This window comes from Hippocampus guttulatus, chromosome 4, assembly GCF_054856545.1.
Source record: "Hippocampus guttulatus isolate MCC_2025c chromosome 4, RoL_Hgut_1.0, whole genome shotgun sequence".
Lineage (NCBI taxonomy): Eukaryota > Metazoa > Chordata > Actinopteri > Syngnathiformes > Syngnathidae > Hippocampus > Hippocampus guttulatus.
In genome coordinates, this window is record NC_141264.1 from 23,821,193 (window position 1) to 23,839,143 (window position 17,951).

General features: G+C 44.8%; 1 protein-coding gene across 1 annotated transcript in view; it reads right to left on the reverse strand.

Moving 5' to 3' along the window:
* plxnb2b (plexin b2b) overlaps positions 1 to 17,951 on the reverse strand; it is a 178,955-nt gene that overhangs the window by 46,106 nt on the left and 114,898 nt on the right. Inside the window, exons 5-9 of the mRNA XM_086108318.1 lie at positions 4,849 to 5,963; positions 4,532 to 4,720; positions 4,323 to 4,448; positions 1,582 to 1,682; positions 299 to 425 (exon numbers count right to left, since the gene is read on the reverse strand). Coding sequence (XP_085964444.1) covers positions 299 to 425; positions 1,582 to 1,682; positions 4,323 to 4,448; positions 4,532 to 4,720; positions 4,849 to 5,961 — 1,656 coding nt within the window. The 5' untranslated portion in view covers positions 5,962 to 5,963. The remainder of the gene's footprint in view (positions 1 to 298; positions 426 to 1,581; positions 1,683 to 4,322; positions 4,449 to 4,531; positions 4,721 to 4,848; positions 5,964 to 17,951) is intronic.

Sequence of the window (17,951 nt, forward strand, 5' to 3'; positions counted from 1 at the left end):
ACTGCGTCCAAAAAAAAAAGTGTGCGGTTTTCCAACACGCATGCAAAAGGCAAATACAAGAGGAAGAAAGAGGGAAAAGAAGACCCAGGCGAGAAACGCAGTCGCTCCGTCTTCAATGGTTCAGTTATAATAAGTCAGTTTTGGGGGGTTTTGAGGACGGGTCGATATGGAGCAGGAATAAACTTGAGCCCCGGCTTTTGGATTTACAATGGCGACCATTCATCACGCTGACTGTGTGAAGAACAAATAGACGGAACAAAGACTGAAAAAGGAGTGAGAGAGAGAGAGAGAGAGATACCTTCTGGCTCTTTTTGCAGGAGAGGTTGGGAGGGTAGAAGGAGACGATCTTGACACATTGCTGCCTCGGGCTCCACAGCCAGCCATTCTTCTCCTCTGCCCGTCGGCAATCCGACCTCCTGGTGCACCTGCAGACGCCACGTGAATCCCCCCCCCCCAAGCCCCCACCCCCATCACACACACACACACACACACACGCACAGACCCCAACACATCATTTCCACATCTCAAAACACAACACACACAAAAGTCTAAACCCCCCATTTCGAAGGCTTCAGAAATGTTGATACATTTTTCCACAATGTTGTTCGAAATAGCAATGGATACTGCGTCTGTCAATACAGACGCATTGTTTTAATACGCATCTATCTATCTAGTAGCCATCCATCCATCCGACCGAGAGCAAGTAGGTCGTCTGCTACGTTAGCACCAAATGCTAACTGCAGACTGGTCGCTTGCACATCTTTCCCTGACTTTTGAAATGGCAAATTTCTATTCTTGAGAAAAATGACAATTTAAGATGACAAACATTTTAATTTTAATCTGGTAGAATTTAGACTAATATCCCCTACCCTCCTAAAATGCGACCCCCCCCCCCCACTCCTCCCTCATGCAGTATCTCAACTTTATTCTCATAAATCTACATCTTCTTCAGTAATTGAAAAAAAAAGTGCAAATGATGACTTGATTTTCCGCTCATTTTGAATTTATGACTGCGAAAGTACAAACTTTTCTCATATTTTCAATGTATGCTGACAAATTGCAACTTTTTGAAAAATTACAAGTTGATTCCCCCACCATTTTTACTTTATCTGCATAAAATGATTACTGAACTACAAATGATTTCTTTTTTCCCTCCTAAAAACCTATTGCTGTAAAGTTTTATGCCAACTTTATTCTAATGCTAACAAACCAGCTAGCCAACTAACAGAGGTTTAAAATAGTTGAAAACAGAGAGTAGTCATATCAAGCAATAACATCTAACTAAATGAAGCTTCAGGTAGATGTGACAGCTATTGATCTCCCCAATCAATCCAGGCAAATATGTGGCAAACATCAGCATTGTACGCATGAATAGAAGTCGGCATAGAGTGCATCTCGCCGCACGCAGCTGACAAACCGCTTTAATTTCTGCTGGCTGCACCGAGAAAGAGACGGGATATTAACAATGTGAGTTAGTAAAAACGTCCACCGTAAAACACTGTGGAAAACACTCCCGAGTGCCGGAGAGCTGGAACTTTGCCTCTGTGTGTGTGTGTGTGTGTGTGTGTGTTTGTTTCTCACCTGCCCTGCAGCACACACCAGCCACAATACGGGTCCCTCATATTGACGCAGGAATGGCAGTCCTTCTTCTGCAGGCACGTCTCCACGGGCACCTTGGTGATCTGTGGCATGAGCACACGTCACGTGATCAGTCAGCAGTCACCCGAGGGAAGACGACTCGGCACGGCGGGGAAGATTCCGAGGCACGGGACGCCGCAAAGAAGTCTACTTGAATAATTGAGCGGGTACTTTTGTCCCGCCCTCGAGGGAGTCAAAATCCATTTGTTTTATCCACAATCCGGCGCTACCTCCACTGCTGTCCACAACGATGGAAATCACGAGCTGATGTGATTTAGAATGTCTCCGGTGCATGTGCGGTCCAGTGGCGCCTTGTTTTTTGGAGCCACTGAAATGCATGGACATTAGAGGAATCCCTTCCATGAGCCAAAGAACATAAAAAAAAAAATGTGAAAAGAAACATCAAGAAAAAAAAAATTGAAAATGTAAATATTGCAAATATTGTAATTAATGAAAGAAATGGAGCCCCAAGTCTTTTACTGGAGAGCGACAAATTTGAAATATTTTTTAAAAATCCACTAAAAATATATATTTAGACATGCATTTCATGAAACATCAGCGATGCAGTTTTTTCTTGTTGTTTTTTTTTTTAATATGTATACATTCTGTTCGTTTCTGGTAAAAATCCCACTGGTGTTCTGTCTCTTGGTCCACTTAAGACAAAAAATATTATTCTTCTGCCATGCAACAGCAGAGGCAGATGTATTTTTCATGCACAATTTGGCTTTATGGCGCAGCTAAAGCGAAGAACTGATTTTTTTCTTTTTTTTTTCTTTATATTATATAACCAAGCCGAGGTAAGGTGTCAGCAGCGTTAAAACCCCACCGCTGCCATGAATATGACAGGGGATTTAGAAACAATTTATGAGCAGTCGATTATCAGACAGGAACAGCAAACAGCTCTTTCCTCCTTGGCGCACACAATTCCCACACTTTCCCCCCCAGGGATGTTTTGAAAATTAATTTCTGGGCGTCCTTTATGGTTTCTTTCTTTCTTTTAAATTTTTTATTTTTTATTTTTTTAAGCACCGCAGGTAATGCACAGCTTGGCCTTGAGTGTCACACAATAAATGTCAAAGTAGGTGCATTAAATATTCTGTCTGGTTTTTCTTTTTGATACAGCATGAATGATTTTGTCTGCCCATTTTATGGGAGGAAAGACAGAACAGCAGCACGTCTACCTCCCCCTTGAGACATTATATGGGCTGCTTATTCTTTTGATTTGAAACGATTGCCCCATAGTAACCCCAATTGTCTTCGGCTGTGGTCTCGCACAACATATGATAAAAAGATTCGCTTCTTGTTCCACACGACTACAAGCTGGACATCTTTATAAAGTAGCAAGAATCAACAAACATTGTCTCGCCTTCTCCAAACCTTCAAATTACCAACAGGCATCTTCATCTATTCTATTTGAAGACTAACAACGAGTAAATAAGAATGCGGTAGTGAGGGAAACTTTATGATACGTTGTGCATATAATAGTAAGCTTCTTAGACAACAATCAATCGATGCACCAAGACCAAAGCACAAAAAAAGTTCAGGTCAAAAACTGCGTTTTCTTTCCCCCCAAGATTTAGCAATAATATTTGCATTTAGAAAAACATCAAAATCAAAAAAGCCATTTGATTTGTTTTTCCTCATCTGGTCAATAGCACATACCGGGGTGATGTTATATAACATCCTTGAACAAACAGCCCACCATCTTATAAGAGAAAATGAAACTCGCTTTCTATGTCATTCAAGTCACACATTTCACACAATCTTCATGAATATTAATAAATCAATCACTTTCCATGGCCAGAGGGAGAATACTGAAACTTCAACGGCACAAACGACGATCTTTGATTTCCACATTTGCATTTTGCGCCTCATTGAATAACACACTGAATAGCAAAACTGAGAATCACAATTTTTTACTTTTTTTTTTTCTCCGAACCACGGAGACTGTCCCGGAAAGCTTCGCTGAGCTGGACACAAGAATGTTAACGTTGCCGCAATGCGCTTATGCCACTTATCTACAGGACGTAGGCGGGCCGAGACAAGCTCAATGCTACGTACGCCACGACCAGCTAGCTATCAACAAGCTTCGACTGGCTACTAGTGTGGCGAAACACGTTATGGAATCGCTCCCGAGTCAATCTTCACCTCCATGCCGACGAATAAGCGACACATCTGACGACTATTGTTCTCACAAAGGCATGACAAGTAGTAATTAAAAGCCAAGCTAATTGTTAAGCTAACCTATGATACACATGTAACTGTGAAATACCGGAATTAAGTGCTTGGGTGACTGAGTACACTTTTCAGAGAAGTATGGCAGGAATTGCGTTAAAGCGGAGCATATCCAATTTTGAAATATCAGACAGGCAATTTAATAAGTGTCCGCAGAGAAAATGATGCTACACACATAGCTAAATAGGATGGGAAATGAATTATGTTACACTCTGAGGCACGTCAACGTAGACGTAGTATTTCACATTTCCCTTCATGGCTGAGGTTGTCAAACTTTAATGTCCAAAGAACCAGGAAAACCCGCAACTGTCATTGAAATTTTATCACATCGAACCATTGTTTTGTCCTGTTATGTAATTGGCTCAGCGCAAGCTCAGTTGTATCCATTTTCAGTTCAAAGCGCTCCTTTTAAGCTTTCAAGTTGAGCAAATGAGACTCGGTCGAGGCACCTTTTTGTCTGTGGTGATGTAGAGGTGACTGTGTTCCATGTCGAAGAAAAGGTTCTTGTTCACCTTCTCCCCCAAAGTGTCACCAGGGGCCTTGCCGTACACGTACGACGTGGACGTCAAGTGAACCTGCGAGGGGAAAAAAAAAGAACAAGATGTGGAGTTACCTTAAAAAGATGTTCAGTCAAGCAGGAATAGTGCGACAAGTTCACCTTGAAGACTTCTCCCAGGTTGTTGCCCAAAAAGGCAACGGTGTGATCGTTCTCCACAGCGATGGCGACCGCAGTGAGAAGGCCCGGCTTGGTCAGCACCGCGTTGGATTTCAAGGCGAATCGGGGCTTACTGGCAAGAGGCGTCGGCAGGAAATCTCCGCCGCACTTGTACTGTTCTAATGTGTCCTTCTGTAAGAGACAAGAACACAAAGGTTTCTTAAGGCGCCCGACAGTGGAAGGCGCGAAACAACGCCCACTGTTGATGTCACCCAGTGCAGTTTATATGAAAGACAAGGTAAAAAAAAGAAGGCCCTCACCGCAATTTTGGAGGTGCAGAATTCCGCCGTCTTTGACGAGTACGGAATGTCAACGGCGGGGAACCCCGAAATCTTCCCCAAGTCGCTGTAGCAGGCCGTGATGATGTCAACCAGACGCTCGTTGATGGCGTTGAGAGTGTACATGCACAGAGCCGAGTCACTGTGGTCATCTTCCGAGCTGGCCACCATGAAGAGAACTTTATTCCAGGGCTGGACCTTCCCGTACGTCCCCCATTCTGTCATGACCCGACTCAGCTCCTTCCCCGGCGTGGCCACGTAGGCCGCCTGCACTTTGCTGTACCGGTTATCCTGACCGCACTTGAGCTGCAGCTCCGTGTGGGAATACAAATGGTGGTCGTTCTCACACAGGCGCGACACAAAGGTCAAGTTTTTGTTGTCGGTACCGTCCAGCGTTCTGGAGAAGACGAAGTAAACGAAGCCGTCGGCGGCGAATGCGTGCCTGAAGTCGTGCAGGTACCTGGGCCCGAAGGGCATAGTCTGTATGGTGGAGGCCTCGATGATGCTCTCGAACACCACCCATTCGCGGAAATCCTGCAGAATGCGCGTAGTGATGATCTTGGTGCTGTCGAGGCTCCCGTAGCCTTTGCCCACCAGAAACACGTCGAACTTGTGCTGCTCCTTGATGAAGGTGGACATGACGCCCACCACGTTGACGTTGTCCTCGATGCTGGCCACATAAGTCCTCTCTCCCTTGTTGTCGCTGTAGTAGAGCTCCTGCTCCACGTTGGACAGGTTGAGCAGTGAGCAGATACCCCGGTAGCGGCTGCCGCACACGATGAGCGAGCCGTTAGACGGGTGAACCAGCAGCAGCTTGTTGAGGTTGGCCATGAGCTTGGTGTCCTGGCAGGCCGAGGCGGGCGGCGTGCACGTCCTGGCGTCCTTCCGGGGGCCCGTCTCTGCCCGGGCCTCCGGCCGCAGTGACGAACTTAGTTGGTAGACGGCATTGATGGCCCCCGCATACACGCGGCCCGTACGCGGGTCCTGCACGACGTTGTTGATAGGCGTGTCCGAGGTGAACTCGGGGAAACCCTCCTGGGAGGCGGATGTCGACTGCCAGGCGAGGAAGAGGAGGAGGGAGACCCAGCTTGCCATCTCTATGGATTACATAATGAGGAATGGTGTAAATAAGGAATTTAAAAAATGTAAATAAAACACTGACAGGTATAGCTGGAATGGGGATGAGCCAAGTGGCGCGAGTTTAAGTACCCTACTTTTTTGAGCAAATGGTTTTTATTTGTGTGTGTGTGTGTGTGTGTGTGTGTGTGTGTGTGTGTGTGTGTGTGTGTGTGTTATATAGAGAGAGAGAGATATTCAATGTGCAGACAAAAAAAATTGTGAGGGTGCCCCATTTTACCTGCCACACCAACACCAATACTCTGTGACCCGGTTACACTATAATAAATCCCAACTCTGACCTGTTTTCTGGAGAACAATTTTGTTTCGGGGCAAAAACAAAAGTAGTTCATGTAACAGCTGTTCACTGAGACATGCATGGTTTACTTCAGTTGAATGCCATTTGTCATCGCTGTAAGCAGTAAAAGAAAAGAAAAAAAAATGCATCCATGTTGCCAGACACAAAAATGAAGACAGAACTTATGTGTGTGTAGATGCAAACCAGCAAGGGTGTACGATTTGCCTCCAAAATGGGTAGACTGGCTGTTTATGTGCATTTAGTTTAGCGGGATAAAAAGATTGCCTCAAACTAATAAGTTTATTATTTAATTTATTACCTCCACCAAGGCACGATATATCGCTTCATTTATTTGTTGATCTGAAGCACTTGCTTATTTTCCTTTCTCGCGGTCAGAAATCACCACCAAAAACACTTAATATTCACCACGTTCAGCTTGACATTGCTCTCGCTGAACACGGCTGAACTGGACAATCACGAACAAATTAGACTCACACCCGCACACCTGCCGATTGACCCTCGTAAACAAAACTCGCTGCAATAGAGAAACAAATTCATTGGGATACAACACTTTGCTGCATCACAAGCTGTAACATTTGATGGAACCACAAACAACACGGTGCAGTTGTCCAGGAAGAAGCGGTTTTCCCTGGCCAACATAGCTGTACAATAACAGCACAAAGAGAGGAAGAGACTCTCCACGCTTTGCTTTTTAGCCATGGGTATGGAGGAAATAAAAACATGCATTGACATGTGGGTTTGTTCTCTGCTTAGAAGATGCAAAATAAATAAATAAATAAAGAGAGACTATAGGCCGTAGTCAGGAAAGGGCAAAACGAACACAAATTCTGACAGGCCAGACTTTTGCCGGTGTGGTCGTGAAGGGTCCTCGTTGCCAGATGACCAATTGTTGAGGAGGTCACACGGGTTACGGCGCGTCAAGATCGGCGAGGAGACACGACGTTTGTCTGCGACGCGTCTTGTCGGCTCAAAATCGCGCGGAAATTCGTGTAGCCTGACGTCGGCATAAGTGTGTGAGGCGGCTCGTTGGCTGACTCTCAAAACGGCAGTCCAGTCCATTTAAAAAAAAGCCTTGGATCTGTTCCAAATTCAGCTACATTAAAAAATGATTCCGCCAGAAGCACTTTGAGTCCTCTTAGAATAATTACATTTAAAAAAGAAAGAAAAAAAAAAAAGATGAGCGTTGTCAAACCCAGACAGCCGTCGCCGCTGAGCAACAGCTGATGTCCAGGAGTGCGCGGCGGCCGTGCTTGGCGCTGTTTGTACAGGTGGAGGTGAATACGGAATCGGTTACCACTCTGCACACACTCGCCTGCGTTCGCGACCGCAAGCATATTTGATCTGTTTTGCAGTGTCGTTAGACCGCTAACATTTCCACAGGGCCTCCCCCCACCCCCCGCCCTGGCATCAATGTTATAATGTTTTAAAATATTTCATCCACATCCAAAGTGAGCAATAAAAATCTCCGTCTGGTTGAAATGTGAACAATGCTTTAATGAAGGGAAAAAATGTCGAGTTGGCAGGATGAGAGATGCCGTCGCTAAGCAAAAAAAAAAGCGGAAGAAGCACATGAAGGGGACGATTATGTGACAGCTTCATAAAAGAAAATTTCCTCGATAGGACTTTTTCCGACTGTTGATGATTTGCATTCACTTCTGTTGGCGGTGGCGAATGTGTAAACCATTTCGTTAGCCTATTAGCATCAATGCCTACGTCTGCGGTTCTCACACTTTTTTTTTTATACGACTGAAAAAGATGCGCAGCTCGACAAGTACAGTACCACCATAATGTCCACATGAAAAATACAGCAACGTCGTACGGCCGAGTGATCCTCAAAAACAAAGCCGAGTGTTCATTGCTGAAGTTGATGGACTGTCGTAAGCCGCCATTTAAGCATTCACACTGCACTTGAATGTAGAGAAAGGAAATACGTCTCCTTGAATGCATGCTTAAGTGCGCTTAAAGACAAATACATTGGATTGTACTTTGCAGTTAGAAAAAACATACTGTACTTTTTTTTTTTTAAGTTTGAAGGGCTAAAAACTTCATTCTGGTATCTTTGATTGTCTTGCATGTTTTTAAATTGCACAAGTTTCATGAATGTTTTTTTCTACTGTGCAAGTTGGCAGTAATCATGAATAACATTCATCATGACATGATGTGCACTCAACACAAACTCTGTGTTTAAATATAGAAAAAAAAAAAAAAAACTTAAAGACTCCAGTGAAATGTATTGCAATAAAAATAAATAGAACATAAACCCCATAAAGATTTAATGCTCAACAGTACTTTAAAAATGTCCCAAACTGGATTTACTGTTAAATTTAAAAAAACCAAAAAAAACCCACACAACTAAACACCTATTTTGGCGATTCTTCCACTTGGTACTGGTATCGTTTGAGAATCACTTTGGTAGATGCTCACTGATTTCACCTCTCCCCCCCATTTTAAACTCCAAAATGCTCTTTATCGCTCAGTATTCACATGACAAATTTATTTCAAATATGTTTGCACCTTTATGTGTGGCAGATAAAAAAAAAAAAAAATCTACTTTTGAGAAACAACATTTCAAGGATGCCGCATCTGTCGCCGAGGAACGACAAATATGTGACGGCTATTATAGCCGACACAATGAGCCAGTCTGCTTTTTGTTAGCGACATAGGAACAAGAAATTCAGAAGCAAGCGAAACAAACAAGAAAAAGGAAACATCCGGGTGAGGGAGAGGGAAAGGGCTCGGAAACCACGGGGGTAATAAAATTGATGAAGTCTCAAGATAAGAAAAGTTTGAGCGAAGGCTGGATTTTTAGCACAGAGCTCCCCTTTTGGCAATGACCTCAGACGCTGGAGTGACAATACACAAGTCCTTCCCCGGGAAAGCGACAAGAATAATAATTTGTCACGGCCGCAAACTGACATTCGTACACAAGCCCCTCATCATTTGTCGTCAAAGTCGGTTCAAGCTGTGTGGCGAGCCGAATGACATTTCACTTATTGATTGTGGCGTGCATCTGGAACGCGTCGTGGAACCTTGAAAGTAAGGAGCCATCGTTTCGAAATTACTGTAGCCCAAAACCCCCCCCCTACACGATTATAAATGTGTGGCATGTACGGTAACCTTCGACGTTATTATGTTATCTGCTTGTGCTAGTGCATTTCCACAACACAGATTCAAGCGTAAAGACCTGGTAAAGTGAATTCCTAGATTTGTTCCTAAATACATTATCCATGTTTGAAGATCATTTACTCAGGATGCAAATATCACAAAGACTCGGAACTACATAGAACTGAATCGCGTTATGTCGTGTTAAACTGTTTTCCTGGCTTTTCGGACATGTCTAAAACGACGGCCAGTGTTGCACTCGGGCGTCCGGCATGAGTCGCCCCTGCCCTGCTGTATAAAAACATGAGCACCTTCGTTCGCAACAGTGGTTATCTGCCGCAATTGCAAGTTACTTCATTTTTACAACCAGGCCGGTTTTAACAACAATAGTATGCTGTTAGCTAGCTAGCCATGCCTACACGCGGAAAATGCATCGTGCCCAGATGCCGCAATTTACAGAACAGCTTGGTGTCATGATTTCAACTCCCTGGAGAGGAGATGACGCCAACCGAGAGGGGCCATGGAGGCCCGTTAGCTTGCCAGCTAGCTGATAGCTAGCGCCTCCCGTTGCGGCGTGGTCCCTTGCAACCAACAGATTTCTTCTCATTGACATGTAGTAATGTGTCACCATAAGAAAAATGCTCGATGATGTAGCATCTATTTTCAGTTGAGCATCGCTCCAGCCATTCAGTGGACGCGCCCACATTTCAGAGCGGAGACAAAGGCTTGATATCCCCCCCCCCTGATTTCGTAACCGTTCTTTTACTTGCTGATTTTTTTTTTTTAATCCCTCAAATTTAGCAGAACTGTTGCCAGCACTTTTCTCTGTGGTGTGGCACATTTAGAAGATGTTTATTTTCAGTTTACAGGGACGTGAACTGAACCACCGCTCATGCATGGTAATAAGGAAAAGTGTGATGAACAATACAGGACGATTGAACATTAAACGGTAATGGTGTTGTTTCTGCACTTGAAAGTCAAGTGTGGTTGGCCTCCATTTGTCCTTTGCTCACAAAATTCAATCAAATAAAACTACTCGGTTCACCTTTCGGGCAATATTTTGCAGTACAGTACATCCCTTAACATCATGACTTTTTTTGTATTTATGTTTTGAGTTCAGCTAGCGGTGGTCACTCAGGTTCTGCCCCTCAGAAGTGGGCCTACTGTGGCGCTCGTTTGCAAGCATTTTGAAAAGGTCGACAGGAAAAATAATGTCATTTCAAAAAGAGGTGAACTCAATTTTTGGCATGGGTGGATTCTGTCCTGTGCAGTGGTTTGTCTGTATTGGAAATGAAGCTCATCATTGTTTCAGCTTGGGCGCACAAAAAAAAAAAAAAAAGTCTAAATATTGGCTGCATTTGTAAATAGGGACAGCAACTGGAGCGCGACCTCCTCTCTGACCGCATCGCCATTGTTGACCGTGCAGTTAATAGCGAGAATATGCATATTTCCATCGCACGGATCGCAACAATGACCGCACGGACGCCATAATAAAAAATTGGACTCGGATTTGTTTCTGTGAGAGTAATTGAGCGGATTCTAATGAAACACAGCGTGACAACGTCAGGGAAGAACAATATCTTCAGTCATTCATTTTGGTGAAAGAAAACTCTTCAAAGAGCACTTTCCTACACACGCACCCCGGGAACAAAAAAAGGAATGCGAATTTCCTTCCGTTGCTTCATTGTGGGTCAGCGCGCAGGCAATTCTTGACATATTTCAAAGGAGCCCGTTCTCTCCTTGGATGTCCCCGGCACTTTTCATCCCCCCCCGCGCCTAATCCTGATCACAGGAATTAAAGAGGCTTCAAAGAGCAGAAAAGAGGCAAACGTCTGGCGGGCGATTGCGCGCAGGTGGAATGAAGCCAATTGCTACCCCTACTCCTTTTTTTTCCCCTCCTTTTTCCACATGTGGGAATACACGACGAGTGGGCAGCGCATCCAACACGTGGCTACTCGGGAATAAATGAAGCCTGCTAAAATTAGCCAGCCGCGTGCTGCATCAGCCGGCAGCTAATGAAGCTTGCCGCGGTCAGAGATAAAGAATAGCGCCACGCGTCATGGGCTAATGAAGACGGGGCCTATCTGAAAATGTGATTCCATGAAAGCGGCGATTGTGGAATTAATAACAGACCAAATGAAGACAAATGAAACGTTTTCCTTCTCTGCACTTTTGACACCATTTTTCACCGCGACAGAACTGTCAGCACTAAAGGCGCTTTTTCACTTCACGGCACCGCCACGGCTGCGCTCGACTGGGTTTTAGTGCCGCGACCAAAAAAAAACAACAAAAAAAAAAACGCGATGCATCGATCGTATCGGCGGGAATGAGACATGCTAAGTAAACAACAAGTGGAGGAGATCGATGCTCACGGTAAAGAAAGAAATTTGGAAAAATGCAAAACTGCAGTAAACTAGAGACAATGAAGTAACTTTCAGAGCAAAGGAAGAGCAACCGCGTCGTTTACGTTAGCATGTGCGCTTGTTTTCCTCCCTTACGGCTGTTTAATATTCATTCAGTCTGATCCAAGAGTGCAGGCAAAGATGAAATTCTGGAGGATTTGGAGTCGAAGCATCAACCGAGTAAGCTGGTTATCTTGCGTGTTTATTTTTCACAGCGTATCCTGAAATATGATTGATGTGACTCCTTAACAGGTGAAAAGAATCTATAAAGGAAAAGTGCAGTCACCAGTCAAAGTGAAATAAAAATGGGGTGCATACACAGACATGGAAATTAAGGTGTGCCACTCAGACAGACACCCACACCCACACACCCACACACGGTGGTGTCTGACAACTGTCACCTCTTCCTCCACAAGCATGTGTTCCGCCTCTGCCACAAAAAAGCACCTGCCAGCAGAGGAAAATCAAAGATGATTGAAAAATGTCAGCTGTGCACCCAACATGTACCCATTTTAGGGCTTTAGCAGATACAAGGAGGAACATCTCTCTCTCTCTCACACACACACACACACACACACACATACACACACACACACACACACACACACACACATACACACACACACCAGTTTGAAGTGCTGACAAGGTAATCTCACTGTGACCGCCACCACAAAAAAACACTGTGCTCTTGTGACAGAGGCCATTTAAAGTACCAATTGCACCTCTCAAAACTATTCGGCACTCATGCGGATCTACGTGGAGCATCGCATACACATGGAAGCTCTCGACAGGTTTCAAATCCAATTAAACAGCAGATTAAATGCATTGTGTGATATTTTTAGTCTGTCTGGCTGACATAATAGAGCACTGCTGTGTTAGCATTTTCGCACTAGCCAGCTAGCTAGCGGACGAATGTTGGTCACTTGTGATCAAAAGGTGACCGTAAGTAATGGAGGTACCCCCCTCCTTACCTCAAATATTGATAATTCCCTATATTCGTGGTTGAAAGAAGTGTTTCTCAAACTTTTTAAACCAAGTACCGCTTATCTCTCTAGCTACAGGGGCCGGCATAATGACCAACAGTGACATGAAGTCACGTAGCATCGTGGTACTAACATTATGAACAATTCACATTAACGCCGCACTTAGATATCGGAAAATACAAAAGTGCGCTTGAAAAATTGCTTGGTTAATATGTCTCGCACATAACCGCTCAACAGAAATCGTCCCGAAATGTTTGAAAGCAGTCTTGTGGGTGACTGTTGTTGCCTCTGGTGTTGAAAATGAACGTTTCCATGTCGGTCTTGATAGACTTGAGAGTAGTAGATGTTTTTCAGTATTTCATTTGATTGATTTTGTGAAGAAAATGTTTTTTTATTTTGAATTGCAGTTTCCTCAGTTTCTTTTGGAACAGAAAAATAAACCCGGCATAAGGGAAACAACAAATTCCAAGCCTCCTCCTTCTATACTGATAGGCCAAACCTCAGAGTTGTAGCTCAAAAAAAGTTGTAGCTTTTTTTGGGTGTGTGTTCCACAAACTATAATCACTAAATATTTCGCTTTTGACAACATTTTCTCTCCCCAACAAACAAACAAAGCCTCATCTGACGCTTGTAACCCAGACTAAACTTGGCTCTTCCTCCCACGCAGACAATATCAGGATGTATCATTTCAACATCATGTGGTTCCTTGTCATCAAAATTTTACTTTCCCTTTAGCTCGGGCTTTGATGCCGTTTGGTTGCATTTTGGGCATTTCATAAAGAGCAAAACAAATACTGTAGATGAAGGTTAGATCACACTTGGGGTTAATAGACACATTGTGAGTGGCTCACTGGAAAACTCACTTGACCCGAAATATAACTGATCCCAATGGAAAAAAACTGAAAATGTTGAGAGTCAATGTTCGACTAATAAACACAAAAACTGTGCGCTGAGTTGGCAAGTTTTGAGCCCGATGCAGGGAAAGCGAATGCACCCAAACTCTAAGAACATAATAGGATACAACCGCATACTGCGATCCGACTCACATTCAGCACTTTTCTTTATCTGGGAGCTGCTTTTGGCACATGCCCGCCTTTGATGCTCATGCATGGGCGTGCGTGCGTGCGTGCGTGTGTGTGTAGAATGTCGATAAAAAGTGAACAGCGATTAAATGAGCTGACCCCAGAGGCTTCACAGCGGGGCGGGGGAAGAGGTGAACAAGGGGATAAATGCTTCTGAGCCTGCCTTGTCTTTTGCGTGTGTGTGTGTGTGTGTGTGTGTGTGTGTGTGTGTGCATGCGAGGAGGTCTGAAAAGGCCCGATAGCGTGTGTACAAGGCAACATGACAACGCAGCTGGAAATGAGGGCTTGCCCGTAGTTCAGCCACTCTCGCTCCATCAACGCACTTTGTTGAAGATGAAACATGAAGAGAGGTGAGACCCCCCCCCCCCCCCCCCATCGCTCTCTCTCTCTCTCTGTTCTCTCAGGGTGCTCACTCGTCCCATCTTCGGTGAAATTGTTCCCGGAGTTTTGCGCAACAACGGTGTGTGACGTGCGACGACGGCAAGGCCAATTTCCACGTGAACAATTGCTGCCAGGATTGGCAGTTTATTCATTTCAATTTGACTGCCTGGGAGAAGCAGTAACTGGGCCAATCATTGTTTTTTTTAATTTTTTTTATATTTTTTTATGGGGGGCGGCGGGGTGGTTCAAGGGACGGGAAGGTACGGATGATGCCAGTGGGCGATCGCTGAGCCATTTTGAAAGATTATCAAACCATTCAGAATTGTTAACTTTGAGTCAAATTGTTTTAAACATTCGCGATGACAGCTTCACAATATTCTACCAAACAAGTCTGCTGGCTTCATTGTAAAACCGTAGGCCGCCACATACACACAGCGTAGCGGCACACAGTATAGTGCATGAACTGCTGCCTCATCGAGTTCAAACTCTTTACAGGAGTTCACTTTTTTTGTTTTCTCCTCACAACGCTCTAGGGCCAACCGACGAGGGCGGTCGGTCTCCAGTCTTGCCTCCGCAGTCACAAAGCTCTGACTCCGTCCCGGGTTGTCATGGCAACGAACCCCGGATTCGCCATCGGCCCAGCAGCATTTGAGCGCTGGCGCACTTGCGTGAGGCAGTGCCACCCACTCAAATGGGGCTGATTTCGGGGAAAAAACAGAAATAAATATGGAGGCTAACCTCCATGCAGCTAGAGCAAAGTATCTTGGGATCATCGTCCCATGCAGTGCGAGTTTGGACGTCGCAGCGTGGAGGGAGTTGGGTTTTTTTTTTTACCTTCCTAGAGTTAGTGTTTGTTGTGTGGACACAGCTGGCGCATGGCAGGAAGCCGATTAAATTGGCCGAGAGAGGAGCTCCTTTTTCGGGAGCCAAGTGCACCTCTGCCGCATCCAGACGGCAGCTGACACACACACACACACACACACACACACACACACACACACACACACACACAGACACACACACACACACACACACACACACACACACACACACACACACACACACACACACACACACACACACACACACACGCGCGCGCGCGCACACACGCACACAAAACCCGCTAATGGACTGTACGCGATGGGAGCTTTTCCATTGGAAGGAACTTAATTATGTTTGGAATTAAAGCGTGGAGAAGAAGTTGTTCTTAAAGCGGATATGTTATGGAAAATTGGCTTTTTAACGATTTGTATACACGTAGTTGAGTGCCTGTTCATCCAATAAATATGTCATTAAACAACCCAGTACATCCTTTGTCATCTGCTTTGTTCTGAAAATGCCTCCGTGAGTGTGCCATTCCACACTGAAGGACCACAGTTATGTAACATTGACGCTAAATTACATAAGAAGCCCCCCACCCCCACCCCTTCCTGCATTGAGTTTCTCTGCCCATGAGTTGCCCGCTAGACTGGGCAAAGATGCCAGGCCACTGTCAAGGAACTGAAGAGGTCCCGCCAGCCAAAAGGTAAGCAAAGCTGCGCTGAGGTTTCGATGGATGGCACGGATTAGCCGTAGCGAACAAAGTTAGCGTCTGATGAGCGGGACTTACTTGAATACTTGGGTTAAAACATGGAACATTGGAGTTTCATTAAAGTTTGTTTTTATCTCATTTTTTGACTTGTGTTTTCAAATTCAGTTGGATAATTTTTAGAACAAGCTTGTTAATGTTTACGTTTTGTTTTAATGTAATTTTTATTAGTTTTAGTGTTAGTTTTAGACTTTTTAAATGTATGGAGAATTTGCTCAAGTGCAATTTAAAAAAAAAAAGGTCATTAGGTACTGTGTAATAAGCAAACTCTAATTCTCAAACGACTTTTAGACCTTCTTTCTTCTGGATGGATGCGCAGCATAAAATGAACCCTGAACGCTCATGTGTGTGCTGAATGCTCACTCCCCCGCCTCCAAAAAATTCCGGCCCAGGTCGACAGGAGCGCCCTCTTCAAACTGATAATGTTAAAATACAGCGTGTAAAGCTACTTTCTTGGGTGTGTTTTGACACCAGCATGTCAAACTATGAAAACTGAAAAAAATTCACAATCTGTTTCCTTGAAATAACTTTCTTCTATTAATATGCAAGCTGGCTGCTTGTCAAGAAGAAACACGTGAAGACACTGGAGGCGGTGTTGGAAGAAAAAAAAAAAAAGGCACTGGCCGACGTCTGCGCTCCTTGAATGAAACGCGGCTAAATCTCTTCCTTCCTGTCTGATCTCTTTTCAACAAGGACACTTCATGAGGTACACTCACGCAATGTGATCCAACAGAAGAGCTTCAACAACGAGAACAAGCGTGACGGAAAATGGACAGAGGGGAGGGGAGTTTTTAACTCGCAAACGGAGAAAGTATTCGAGTTCCTCAGGTGTGCGTGACGTGAGGTCAAAATAAAGGCAAAACTATTCCGTTTTCTTCATCATGGAAAACGAATATGAGGTGCATCGCGGGTCAAAGCATAAAATCCCATCCTGCCTGCTGAGCTTATTATTATTTAAAAATGTGGTTCAGGAGAGCAGCCCGTGCGATCGAATGCAAATGGGTGTCGCACGTGCGGCGCGGTGCGTAGCGCTGAGCAAGTCGGACTCACAGAGCCGAGGTTACGGCCTTCATTCTGACGACGCTATATTGTCTTTGGTGCCGAGTAACTATGGTGACGTGAAGGGGAGGAGCTTCATTTAAAACAAGCCACAGCTCCATCTAATCGAAAAATTGTGCTTTGCCGCATCTTGTACATGACACTTATATACTACTATACTTTTATACTGTATTTCAAACACCTGATCAAGGACACGGGTTCACGCCCGTCCGTGTGAACACAGGCTGCGTTGCCCTGGCAACCGGACCCAAGTCGGAGCCGCTAAAGCTAAAAGCACACGATGCGACGTGGGATCACGCCTCATTGGCGTTGATGCCGGTCAATTGAAATCATTACAGCCAATAAGGTGTGTAATGGATTTCTGCCCGCCGGCCATTCTGCCTATGTGATTTCTTAATTGTGGCGCCGGGCCTCCGGAGGCTGGCTCAACGCCTTAAGGCGTACGGGTGATTCGACCAAATGCCCCACGACCTGCCAGAGGAGTGCAAATAACATCGTGTGTGAGAATGTGTGCGAGTTTGTGTGTGCATGTATGTTTGCGTGTAAGAGTATGTGTGAGAGTGTCCGTTTGAGTTATGTGCTTAGGAGTCGATTCAGATTTTTATGGGGTTTTTTTTTTCCAGTTATGATTTATCATGAGTACACTCGCTACGCATCGTTGGAGTCGATGAGTTGTCGTAGATGAGGTCCGATTATTAATAAAGGTGGCTAAGGGTACGCCCTTGCGCGCCTTGCCGGTTTTCACGACCGGCGAGAAACCTTGGAAGGGAAGGAAGCCAAGAAAGCGGGAGGACAAAGAAGGCCAGGGGAGACCGAACACGAGAAGGCAATCACACGTGTTATCAACTGAGCCGCAAGAGCTCCATTGTGCGACGTGCCAGGTGCCCGTCACTTGTCAAAATGTGCCGGCGCGAACGATGACGAGCGAGTATTAAGGCAGAGGAAGTGTTGGCTGGAACTCAGACAGGTTTTGTGCCCCCCCCCGTCACCTGATAAAACTATATTTCTTGCTATTTCATTTCAAAACTCCACACCTTTTCATTTTCAGTCATG